The sequence below is a fragment of the Agrilus planipennis genome, unplaced genomic scaffold (assembly GCF_000699045.2).
Source record: "Agrilus planipennis isolate EAB-ADULT unplaced genomic scaffold, Apla_2.0 scaffold282, whole genome shotgun sequence".
NCBI classification, from domain to species: domain Eukaryota; kingdom Metazoa; phylum Arthropoda; class Insecta; order Coleoptera; family Buprestidae; genus Agrilus; species Agrilus planipennis.
Genome location: NW_020439604.1, coordinates 5,592 through 18,959, shown reverse-complemented (window position 1 = coordinate 18,959; position 13,368 = coordinate 5,592). Strand labels below are relative to the sequence as shown.

Genomic DNA, 13,368 nt, shown 5'->3' with positions numbered 1-13,368 from the left:
GAGTTCACGTTTTATTTACTTGTACATTAATACTCAATATAAGCGTTAAATGTTACAAAATGAAAAGGATGTAGGTTCGCACGTCTGAATGCTAAGACGTATTTGTAACAAATCTAAAGATTTACATTTAAAGAACAATAAAGAAAACTTAAATGCTGATTGTGCAAAATTGCAATTTTACCATGACAATGTAGCCTGGATAACTAGCTGGAAAATAAGAAGCACGCTTTCTAGTGCCATTATTTGTTTCAATTGTATATATATTTTTCGTCGAGTCAGTTTTGCAAGAGAAAGTTTTGTTTGGTTGTATGCTCAACCTTTCTTTATGTATGATAAGAGTGGGGTGGTTTCTATCAACCATTCCTAATAAAAGGGGTTGCAACGGTTCATTTAGAAGAGAGATTCATTTTTAGTTACTTTAATTTCCTTCATATGTTTTTTATAAATTTTAAATGCACACGTTCAATTTGTATATACGTATGTAAATAAAAACAGTTAATTTAAAAACAAGTGTTTTCACTACCGAAAATAAGCAACAACTAGTTCGCTCGCCATTAATTTAGCGTGCGACTTGAGGATAAAAGAAAGTTATCTTTCAACTCAATACAAAAATTTCCTCAAGAACAAACATCATTCTTAATTGTATCTTACGAATCGCGAGTTTCTGCAACACATCTGGTTGAAACTACAATAAAAACTTGTCATTGATACGAGATAAAAACTTTTTACGTTTATAGCTCCCTAAATATCTCAGCAATCTATGTTACTGGAGCGCAGAAACAGTTCCCGGGAAGTAAAATAACAAGTCGGAGATAGTTTCGACTAGATTCGCTATAAAAATTAGGGTTTTGTACAAGTTTACGTTTGCAAACTCAGGACTAGCTAAATATCCTGTATTCGGTTGAAAAATGAGCAGCACCCCACAGTTTTAAGGGAGAAAAACAACTCCTGCGCTTCGCTGGTTTATGTTTGAGAATATATTCATTATCAAGTGACTGCGATGTATCAGTTTACTTACAGAATTTGAATTTAGATACAACTCTAAAGTTTGTTAAAATGCTGTTACAAAATAAAGATAGCTTAAAACATTGGTGTACATTGCGAGATAGTGCCAAAAATAAAGATAATTTAATTAAAAAGAAGAGTACTTGTAAACTCCTACGAGCAAACACTTCAATGAATCACAGAGAGATGATTTCATATTTCTGATAAAGAGAAAAATACCTACCTAGAATGATTAATTTGACTTGTTTATCAAATTTTTTTTACAAATATAAAAAACACCACTCTTTTTAATAACATGTGCTTAATTATTCTGTACTATTGTCCATAGAATATATAATTCATCAATATTTAACTACCCCGCCTCATATATAACAAGACATAACGCCCGGTTGACCCCGTTCTTTCCCCAAATAGGTACACTTACATCCGCTAATAAGTGGTTGAGAGATGAGAGATTACAGCACAGTTCTCGGAAAAACAACTTATTATTTGACATTAACATCATAACAAGATGATTGATTCGATCTGTTGAACAATATATATATACACTCAGAAAAATACAGGACCATTACATTTTGCAAGCAACACCCTAGAAGTAGGTACTTAGTAAAAATGTTTAAGCAACTTTTAGCGATTGTTTTTCTTGCATTCATTTCGTCTTCTTATTCACAATACATCTCTCAAGGTCAGTGTGAAGACAGAAAAATAAAACCAATAACCGATTTTCCAGGAGTTAATTACGTAAGTTGACTTTATTTTACACGTCACATTGTTCACGTGAAACTCGAGTTATTATAATTTAACAATGAACAATTAACAGATGCTAGCCAATAAACCTTTGTATGCTTAGTGCCACCCGGGCTTCGAGGTTGAAAAAATGTCCGGCATTTTAGAGTTTAACGATGGCTTCGATTATTTATTTACGATAATTTTAGCTAGACGCGATATTTTATTTTTCAATGTTTCTAAAATTGTTGACTTTGCGATTTCCTCATTTCGGACATCTGCTCCTGTTGAGAGAATTTATTCAACACTTTCAACAACATTTCAGAACTTTTTTGTGGTTGATTTTACGATGTAACTAAAACAGAGGCAGACATACGAAATATTTTGTATCTTAATAGAACAGAAATGGCCATATGAATTTTACAAAACGTGACTACTTCTTTATTACACAGTTATTATATTTTGGTATTATTTTTAAAAATTACTCAATTAATAACAAATTATCCAATTCATTATAATTGTTTTTTGAATAGTATGGAACTATGTGGAGATGGTTCACTGTGTTTACTTCCAACATCCAGATCGACTGCCAGTATCTAAACTTTGAAAGACCCTCATCTGCATCCTCAAATGTAATTTCGCATCAGAAATATATACCAATAAAGCAATGGTCTAAGTCTAATGGTGTAGTTACATTGGCTAGTGGTAGTGGTCAAGGAACCATAGATATAAAATTCGAGAAATCTGTCGATCCAGTGCAATTTACAATTCTCGGGTACAATCATGAACAATACACCATTGATTACTATTGCGAAAATATAGACTTCGAACGCAGAAAAGGTAACAAAGCGCATATATAAAGTAATTTCTTTCTATAACCTCATAATCGCGATTATAAACTTTATATTTATGAAGACAGAATTAAATTATTTTGTGGACGAGAGGTAACAATAAGTTTATTGAACACATGGCACATGTTAAATTTGCCGATGATTCGTCCTCTTAATTTTCCATCATCATCATCTTCCCTATCGTGGAGTAATCTTCATTTCCCTTAAACTACCATATCCTGCATCCTTAACTGTTTGTGAACGATAGTCTAATGTAGATCTACCTCCACTTCTNTAAGTCTGACGGCGTAGTTACATTGGCCAGTAATGACGGTCAAGGTATCATAAATGTAAAATACAACAATGCTGCCAACTCAGTGCAATATAAAATTCTTGGGTTCAGTTACAATTGGTACACTATCGATTACAATTGCGTTAATGTAGACAGCAGCAAGTAAAAATCAATCGTTAGAATTTAAAATATATAATTATTTTTTGCTTTTCCAGAAATATTATATGCCAGAAGCAGGACTAGGGTCTTCTCAAACGAAAGTGCCGCTAAAGTTGCGAAAATTCTTGAAGATAATGGTCTCGGCGATATAGAAAAGACATACGTTGTACAGGACCCAGGTGCATGCTTATTTTAAAATAAAAGTAAATTTGTGAAATTTATACGAAATAAATATTAGATCCGTTGGCAAGTGAATGAGTTTTTTAATTAATTTCTTCTTTTTTTGAATAAATAAAAAGTTGTACCAACACAAGTTAAATATCAAAAAATCGACAGAGCCACACAGTCTTGGAGTAGGCTACAAGGTTCCAAGTTCGTCAAACCCTATACAATGGCAAAAATATACGATTCATTCCTGACAATGATTTTAAGACTCAGTCGGGGTAGTTTTGGCTAAAACTGCTGTAGAAACTCAGGCAGTAATTTTGGGATTTGTAACTCGCCAAATATTCCATTTTGGGTCAAAAATTGATAGGCGACACACAGCTTGTTTATTACGCCTTAACTGGCCAAACGATTATAATGAAATTTTGTAGAAATAGAAAAATTAGTTTTATGTGGTCGTCGATCCTTCATATTTGTCAACAACGAAAGCGAAGCCGCGGGTAAAACCTAGTATAGATAAGATTCTAATGTTTGTTAAAACGCAATAACAAAATACAAAACTGAAGTACATCCATTCAATAATAATTACGAGATAAAAAGACAATAAAATTAAAAAGAAGGGTACTTGAGGTTCTATACGTAAACACTTGTGTTAATTTTTAATCATTTATTAAGAAAATTGAGAAAAAGGTAGTTATTTTTATAATTAAAACCGATTTGCTGAAGAACGAGAGAGCGAGAGAGACAGATAGAGAGAGAAAAATACACGTACACCCACTTAAAGAGACACAATTAGATTAATTAAATACACAAGAAAATGCTTTTCGTTATAATAATGACTACTGAATTATTTAATAGGGTGGTCTATCAATTTTTCACCTACCCAACCCTCACGTAATAGCATCTTAACGTCCGGCTAGACATCCACCTCCCCTAATTAGCCTTAATTAATTAACTTACAAATAGGAGATAACGACACAATTCAGCACTTCATGAAACAATAGGATTAAAACAATAGGATTAATCAATTTGATTTCTTCAACAACTTTTCTTCGCATATATATATATCTGCGTCCAGAAAAATGAAAAACAATTACACCTTGCGTTGTTATAGACTAGAAGTGCTAATAAAGATGTTCAATCAACTTTTCGCGATTGTTTTTCTTGCGTTAATTTCATTTTCTTATTCACAAGTCGTCTCCCAAGGCCAATGTGAAGACAGAAATGTAAAACCGGTACAAGATTTCCCAGGGGTTAATTACGTAAGTTGATTTTATTTTAAACTAGTTTTTACTCATTATTTCGTTCACGTGAAACTTGGGTTGTTATAATATGAGAATAGAATAAACAATTTTAATAAAATAGCCAATAAAGCATGTAATAAACGGACAGGCAGACACACGAGTGATTCTCTAAGGGTTCCGTTTTTCATTCGGGCTTCGGGGTTGAAAAAATGTCCAGGATTTGAGAGTTCGACAACTGGCTAAGATTATTCAATGTTATTGTTAGACAGATCTGATATTTTATCTTGCAATGTTCCTAAAATGGTTGACTTTGCGATGTCCTACTATATGTAATCTGTGTTATATTTTTTTTTTGAAGTGAAACTTCTTTACGCACGGTAGGGTAAGTTCGTTTCATGCGAGTTGCTATGTAACGAAATCATGCAACGCATTTCCCCCGCTGTCTGTCCCTATGTATGCTTAGATCTTTAAAACTACGCAACGGATTTTAATGCGGTTTTTTTTAATAGATAGAGTAATTCAAGAGGAAGGTTTATATGTATAATACATGCATAATATAGTAGAGAAACACTGATAATTTTAGAGGTTTGTAATGTGATGTCGTAAATAAACACATTTTTTTGCGCTTACATTGCAAACGCTGGCTGAACCCTACGAGATAGATCAAAATAATATACTACAGTATTGTACACCTTAAAAAGGTCTACAAAAAAGTCCGCGATGGTATATGTCTATCTCTTAGGGATAACCCACAATAACCATTTTTTATCCTTTACTTTTTACGAGAAATAATGGCTTATTTACGAAGCGATTTTAAGCAATACAGCATTAATCCTTATCCAATTAAGTACTTTTAAATACATTGTGCATTTAACATAGATCAATATGGCCCTTTACAGCATGCAATTTAAATGAATATTTTCGAAGATATTACAGACTTAAAATATTGTATAATTACACGCTGTATTTTTTTAATAGTATGGAGCTAATTTGAGGAGATGGTACACTGTATATAGTTCCGACAGTCAGGCCGACTGCGAGTCTCTAAACTTTACAAGAATATCACTTACATCCTCGAGAATCTCTTCGGTACATAAAAGCTCTAAGTCTGATGGCGTAGTGACATTGGCTAGTAATGACAGTCAAGGGATTATAAATGTAAAATACGACGATTCCGACGAAGCAGTGCAATATAAAATCCTTGAGTTCGATTATGATCGCTACACTGTCGATTACAATTGCGTTAATGTAGACAGCAACAACAAAAGAGGTAAGCATGAACATTTAGAAAATATTTTTTTTTCTTTAAGTCTTATACAGAGAACGTTAATGTTTGGATTTATGACGAAAAATTTTGTGTTCACGAACTCATTCGTTAGTCTTTAGGATATTCAACTATTTTTTTGATTTCGCAGAAATATTATATGTAAGGAGCAGGACTAGGAGTATTGATGACGACATAGCCCGAATTCTGGAAATTCTTAGAAATATGGGTCTCGCCAGTAGAAGCACGACATTCGTTCAACAGGACATAGCAAGCTGCTTGCCATAGGACGACAGTAAAATATGCATTAACGAAATCAATCAAAATTAAACCTGTTAGCATTAGGAACACGTTGTTATAATCGTAAACACTTGGATAATGTCAATAAAGCATAATTAATGTAATAAATGGCGAATTAACTTTAATGTGTGAGTGGTTGTCCAAAAATTCTTTAAGGGTTAATATTGGAAAAACTAAATTGACTGAACTGATTTTACTGCGGGGTGGATTAAAAAGTATAAATATCTTGGAGTGCTTATAGATAAAGTTATTGTAATATGGGTTTAACAAAATTACTCCTAAAACTGATAACGAGAAAAACTATCCACTGCGCTATTTATTTCACTGCTACCACTGTTAATTTATTTCTCGATTCACTTCTGCAACGGTCAATTTATTTCTCCTCCTTTCGGCGATCGTCTCTTCCCTTAAATCCTCTTTTGTTTACTTTCGCGAACCTTCTGGAAAACATTCGGATAGTTTACTTTTTCTTTGAACTGTTTAACCGCTTTCGCAGAACGCAGGTACGACACACACATTTACAAATACGGCGCACATGAAAAGAAAGGCGCCTGTGGCTAGTCGGCGAATCGATAAGCCGTTCATGCACACGTGTACCCGATCGCACACAAACACACTCGTGCTCGCTACATTATTGCTTATGTTTTACAGATACATAAATAGTAAAATTGCCGAAAAAGTAAACATTATATATCTATATCAATAGTATTGTTTAAACTATATGTAAAACCCCATTTGCTATACTGTTCTATAGTTCTAACTGTAGTCACTAAAAATGAGAATGTTTACAACTACAGGGAACCTTAGAGAAAGAGCAGGTATTTGGCTGGAGTCACTGCAATCCTTATCGTGCATGAGATTAGGATGATTTTGGAATAGGTTGACCATTCTAACTTTGGTAATTAATTAGAACTAACTAATATTTCTTTTAGTTATAGTTAAATTCGAGTGGAGGTGCGTGTCCAACCAGTCTTAGGATCAGCGCCCCATGACTGTGGCTACTCAATTGTTTGTAAATCGTTCGTGAATTATGAATTCTATACGCAAGGAAAATATTTGCGACTCAATATTTTTGAGGAAAAAATGGAAAATAAATTTTCAATGCCATCTATATAGTGTATCTATAAGTATTCTTAGAGTGAAAATTACTTTAAGTATCTACTCCTGTTATTATCATTTTCAATATAAGATTACTGATGTTTACACTAGAGGGCACCGAATTTTCGTTTTTTTTCAAAAAATAAACATTTCCTAGATCGAGCGTTCACCATGTTTTAAATTTCACCGATCCAACCGTTTTCGAAAACGCAATTACAAATATTACTCTTTTAATAATATATAATTACAAACACTACTTAAAACATTACAACGCTCTCTTCATTTTATTGTAAAAAAAATTTACAACAGGATCTATGCACTATATTTACTTTGCGAATGAATTGCCAAAATGTAATAAAAAAACCACCTACTTCACCTGAATAGCTTCGAGAGATATATGGAGTTTCAGGTTCGACCTGCAGTAAAACTTGTCATTCGTATATGAGAAAAAGATGTTTTAGGCTTATAGCTCTCCAAATATAATATTTTCCGTCGAAAAATAATCAGCAACACGTATTTCTAAAGCGGAAAAACAGTTCTGGAGGTGTAATATACTAAATCGGGGGTAGTTCAGACTCGATTGTAGTTTACTGTCTTATATCCAATTGAACATCCTAAATATCAAAATATTGACAACACCCCACAGTCTTGGAGTAGGGTAAACAGCTTCAAGTGCGTCAAATCCTATACAATAGCAAAAATGTTAGTCCGATTCCATTCCTAGCAATGGTTTTTAGACTTTTAGACACGCGCCCAGAGTTGCAGGGCAAAGTTTCGGAGGTGTGAAATACTCGGCCGGGGTAGTTCTAGATAAAACTGTTGTAGAAACTCAGGCAGTAATTTTTAGATTTGTAACTCGCCAAATATCCCATTTCGGGTCAAAAATTGATACGGGATCCACAGTTTGTTTATTACGTTTTCACGCCTTAACTGCCCAACGGATTATCATGAAATTTTGTACACACATTGTCAGGAGTACAGAAAAGGACACAGGGTACCTGTTATCCAGAAAAAATACTGTTCCCGAGGGATAGAAAAATTTGTTTTATGTGGTCGTCGATTTTTGATACTTGTCAACAACGAGAGGGAAGCCGCTGGTAAAACCTAGTATTCAATATAGATAAGATTATAAAGTTTTTTAAAAAGCAGTAACAAAATACAAAACTGAAGTACATCCATTCAATAATAGGTACGAGATAAAAAGACAAAAAAAATCAAAAGACAGGTACTTGAAGCTCTATACGCGAACATTTCCCTGTATCAAACATTTTTAATCATTTATTAAGGAAATTGGCAAAAAAGTACAGTTTTTTTATAATTAAAACCGATTACTGTATGAATTATTTTATCATTGACTGAAGGGCGAGAGATAACTGTACATTTTCCTTAAAAAAATACCTACACGTACTTAATGAGACCCGATTAGATTAATTAAATGCAAAAAAATGCTTTTCTCTATGATAATAACTATTGAATTGTTTAATAGGGTTGTCTATAAATTACGTACCAAAATTCCTCAATTTTTCACCTTCTCAGCCCTCACGTAATAAGATTTTAACGTCCGGCTGGACACCCACCTCCCTTAATTAGCCTTAATTAATTAACTTACAGATCAGAGATAACGACATATTTTAGTACTTAATGAAACGATAAGATTAATTAATTTGATTTCTTGAACAAATTATTTTCGCATATATATATGCGTCCAGAAAAATCCAAGACAACTACACTTTGCGTTGTAACAGACTAGAAGTGCTAACAAAGATGTTCAATCAACTTTTCGCGATTGTTTTTCTTGGATTAATTTCATTTTCTTATTCACAAGTGGTTTCCAAAGGCCAGTGTGAAGACAGAAATGTAAAACCGGTACAAGATTTTCCAGGGGTTAATTACGTAAGTTGACTTTTATTTTAAACTATCTTTTACTCATTATTTCGTTCACGTGAAACTTGGGTTGTTATAACTTAAAAATTAACAATTTCAAAAAAAAAATAGCCATTAAAAAGCTTTGTAAGAAACGGACAGACAGGCACACGAATGATCCTATAATAAGGGTTTCGTTTTTCATTCGGACGTATGGAACCCTAAGCCAAGAACCAACTTAACATTGCAGTAGAAGAAAACATGTTCTATTATATTCTGTATTTTCTGTATTTCTTTCAAAATTTTACGTTCAGTAGTTTTGTAGTTCTTACTTGTTGTAAGGGTCTCAAATATATATACTTTAAAATAAACAGTTGTAAAGTTATTTAAGAACATCTATGAAAATTGACCATTCCCCCCACCGTACAAATCGAGTATCGAAAATTTTCCCGCTCTTTTTCCGAGTATGTTTTAAGACTTCCCGCAAAATTAGTTCCCAAAACGTATAATTACAATATTACAATTAAAAAAATATTTTTTTGTGGTGTAATTATAAATTTACAATTTTCGGATTTTTTCCTTAACTTGTAGCGTATTGGCGTCATGTCAAATTTCATGATTCTAAGTCAACAGGAAGTACCTTATAGGTTTGGATTCTCTTGCAAGTGTCAAAATATGCGGTATTAGCCGCCGTACCTCTTGAGAGCATTAACTTAGAAGTTTGATTTTTTCACAGCTTCAAGAGAATGTAGACCTGAGTATGTGATATAAAATTCAACTTGATACCCCCACGCGTACCTGAGAAAATGGTCTTGATAGACAGACAGACAGATGATCAACGAAGTGTTCCCGTAAGGGTTCCTTTTTTTACTTTCCGCAGTACGAAACCCTAAATATATTTGCGTGTCATTAATATTANACTATCGATTACAATTGCGTTAATGTAGACAGCAGCAACAAAAGAGGTAAGCATGAGCATTTACAAGTCTTATAAAGACAACGTTAAAGTTTGTATTTATGACGAAAAATTGAATGATTTTGTGTACAAGAAATCGTTCGTTAGTCTTTGGGATATTCAACTATTTTTTTGATTTCGCAGAAACATTATACGTAAGGGGCAGGACCAGGGCCTTACCAGACAAGTACGCAAACGAAGTTGAGAAAATTCTTCAAGATAATGGTCTCGGCAGTATACAGAAAACATACGTTCTACAGGACGTAGCAAGCTGCTTGCCATAGGATAACAGTAAAATTTGTATCAACGAAATTGATCAAAAATAAATCTGTTAGCAATGTGAATGAGTTCTTTTAATCGTAAACACCCGAATTTATGAAAATATTGGTAGAATAAGCATTTACTTGTTAATGCAAAATGCACTGGGATGAATGCAGTTCTTATCGTTGATGAGATAACCATTGATAATAATTTTCGTATAAGCTAGATAATCTAATAAAGACTCCAAAATTAAATAAAGTTGGGAAATTGTGAAGAGAAAAAATTAACATCTGTTAGTATTAACAAATGTTACATTTATCGCTTAATAAACGTCTATAAGTAACAAAATAAACATATAAATATCTAGTTCTACGATCTGTCTATTAAGAAACGAAAAATTGCATTATAAACACTATTAGATTCACAATTAATTAATTAAAAATCGCTGACGGGTATTTCGACGATTAAGTCAAATTTCTAAATTTTGTATTTCAACTGATTTCAACAACTTCTCTATCGAATCTCGTATACGTAAATCACTACATAGTATAAAACAAAGTCGCTTTCCCGCCGTCTGTCCCTATGTATGCTTAAATCTTTAAAACTGCGCAACGGATTTTGATGCGGTTTATATTAAAAGATAGAGTGATTCAAGAGGAAGGTTTATATGTATAATATATGTGGTATCGGGAGCGTGTAGGATTAATTAATAAAGTCAAGTTAGGTATTAATAGAAAATAAGATATTACTTAAAATGTTATGAATAAAGACAGCGAATGCTCGAACAACGATTTATAGTTTTATGGTACTCTACCCATGGGGGTAGCAGGTAGCGCGTTTGGAAGTTGGTGATTGATGTTAAGGAAGTCGTTGTTCAGATTGAAAAGAAGAAGGTTGTTCGAGGATCGCGTATGTTTTCTTGTAAATATCAGCTCTGTATATACTTGTAAATAAATAAGAAAAAAGGACACTACGATTTTGAGTAACGTTTATGCTATCAAATTAAATCCCTACATATTTTGGGGGCTCAACCGGGATATCGATAGTGTAACGTGAAGCCGCTAATCGGTAGTGTTTAAAAGAAGAAAGGCATATTGGTTGTGTGTCGCGAGTGGTTCATCAGAGTTTGAACAATTAGAAATTGTTGCAAACTATTTAAGAAGTTTGGAATCATGAGTGATAACCAGGGCGATATCGTGAAGATGAAGATGGCAGATTTACGGAAAAAGTTGGAAGAATTGGAGCTGTCTACGCAAGGAAGCAAAAAGGAATTACAGGAGCGACTCCGAACTGCACTGATGATGAACAATGAGGCTATTACGAATGATTATGTCGAACCAGGTGAAGACGAAGAAGATAGCGAAAGTGAATACGAAGAAGATGACGAAGACGTTCCCAAAGCGACTAAGACGGGTTGCCGACGGAAGCAAACACGTGAACAAGTATCCCTGACTTTTCGAGATGTGGAAGAATCATTAGAAAAGTTCAGTGGTGATGAAAAACTAAGCGTCACTCGGTGGTTGGATGATTTCGAGGAGATGGCAGAATTGTGTCAGTGGGTTGATGTTCAGAAGGTGGCTTATGCAAAACGTCTTCTCACTGGTTCAGCCAAGCTCTTCGTCCGATACGAAAAATGCGGTAAGACTTGGAAAAGTTTAAAATCCGCGCTAAAAAGCGAGTTTGAGGAAGTGGTGGATAGCTACAAGGTTCACCGCGAGTTATCCAGGCGAAATAAAAGGAACGACGAAACGTATCAAGAGTATACGTATAAGATGCTCGAGATAGCCAGCCAAGCGGATCTGGAACCTCGAACCGTAATAAAGTACATAATAGAGGGAATACCAGAAGACCCAGTTGAGAAATCTATTTTATATGGAGCGAAAACTATCCGACAACTGAAGGAAAGGTTTTCTCAATTTGAAGATATGAAGAGCGAGATGAAGTCCCACAGGAAGATCCAGGACAAGAAAGAAGACACCATAAAACGCGTTTCNAAAAGGGTCTACAAAAAAGTCCGGGATGGTATATGTCTATCTCTTAGGGATAACCCACAATAACCATTTTTATCCTTTACTTTTTATGAGAAATAATGACTTATTTACGATGCGATTGTAGGCAATACAACATTAATTCTTATCCAATTAAGTACTTTTAAATACATTGTGCATTTAATGTAGATCAATATGGCCCTTTACAGCATCTAATTTAAATGAATATTTTCGAAGATATTACACAGTTAAAATGCAGGGGCATAGCGGTTGCGGCGGTACCGGCCGGGAAGCCGGTTTGTATTGTCTAATGACAAAAAAACTGTAAATGTTGTATATAAAGACATTCTGTAGTATATTTAGTATGTTCAGGGGGTATCTTTTGAAGATTTCATAAAACATAAAATGACTTTGTTTGAGACTATTTAGTTAATTGGTTCGAAAAACGTGTACCATCATTGATCAATATTTTTCAATCAATATTTATTGAAGAAAAGTCGTTCAATGCCCTCTAGTGTAACTATAGGTAATCTTACAGTGAAAAAAAAACATATATAAGGACTCCTGTTGTTATCATTTTCAATATAAGATTATTGATGTTTACAGTAAAGAGCATTGAGAAAATAAATTTATTTTTTATTTTCCTCCAGAAATAAACATTCACAAACCTTTCCAGGATTTACAATCGAATGCCAATCGATAGAGTACCTACGCGGAATCTATTTTACAATTATCTTTTAAAGAAAGTCAGCTAATCGTAAATTTTAAATTAATAAATTACTTACTAACTAACTAACTAATCACAAGCAAAATCATTTATGTTACAAACATTCACAAACGATTGACTCAAGTAAATGTTCAAAGATTTGGCCGTTATACATATTTTCTGTTGGTTCCTATTAAAANATAATGTACTACAATATTGTACATCTTAAAAGGGTCTACAAAAAAGTCCGGGATGGTATATGTCTATCTCTTAGGGATAACCCACAATAACCATTTTTATCCTTTACTTTTTATGAGAAATAATGACTTATTTACGAAGCGATTGTAGGCAATACAGCATTAATTCTTATCCAATTAAGTACTTTTAAATACATTGTGCATTTAATGTAGATCAATATGGCCCTTTACAGCATCTAATTTAAATGAATATTTTCGAAGATATTACAGATTTAAAATGCAGGGACATAGCGGTTGCGGCGGTACCGGCCGGGA

The 13,368-nt window shown here is 33.6% G+C and overlaps 2 protein-coding genes across 5 annotated transcripts in view; both read left to right on the top strand.

Annotated features, from left to right (window-relative positions):
• The window catches only part of LOC108740872 (apolipoprotein D-like), a 13,320-nt gene extending 3,075 nt beyond the window's left edge, over positions 1–10,245 (top strand). Inside the window, exons 1-3 of one of the 4 annotated variants that reach the window (XM_025979384.1) lie at positions 4,274–4,439; positions 5,400–5,691; positions 10,046–10,245. In XM_025979384.1, the coding sequence (XP_025835169.1) occupies positions 4,311–4,439; positions 5,400–5,691; positions 10,046–10,185 (561 nt within the window). In that variant the 5' untranslated portion in view covers positions 4,274–4,310 and the 3' untranslated portion in view covers positions 10,186–10,245. Of the gene's footprint in view, positions 1–4,273; positions 4,440–5,399; positions 5,692–5,836; positions 6,111–9,858; positions 9,912–10,045 lie in introns of those variants that run through there. The other 3 variants (XM_025979385.1, XR_003232097.1, XM_025979383.1) reach the window with 3 other exon arrangements.
• LOC108744983 lies at positions 1,561–3,267 on the top strand. Its single transcript, XM_025979382.1, has 3 exons — positions 1,561–1,746; positions 2,265–2,571; positions 3,069–3,267. Exons 1-3 carry the CDS (start codon positions 1,618–1,620, stop codon positions 3,206–3,208), a joined length of 576 nt encoding a protein of 191 aa, XP_025835167.1. The 5' UTR covers positions 1,561–1,617; the 3' UTR covers positions 3,209–3,267.
• Positions 10,246–13,368: the final 3,123 nt, after the last annotated feature.

Excerpts from the sequence above, each read along its gene's own strand:
- LOC108744983 (XM_025979382.1), top strand. The coding sequence starts at position 1,618 with ATGTTTAAGCAACTTTTAGCGATTGTTTTTCTTGCATTCATTTCGTCT. Across the intron at positions 1,747-2,264 it reads ATTTTCCAGGAGTTAATTAC|TATGGAACTATGTGGAGATG; the intron begins GTAAGTTGACTT and ends TTTTTTGAATAG. Across the intron at positions 2,572-3,068 it reads AGACTTCGAACGCAGAAAAG|AAATATTATATGCCAGAAGC; the intron begins GTAACAAAGCGC and ends TTGCTTTTCCAG.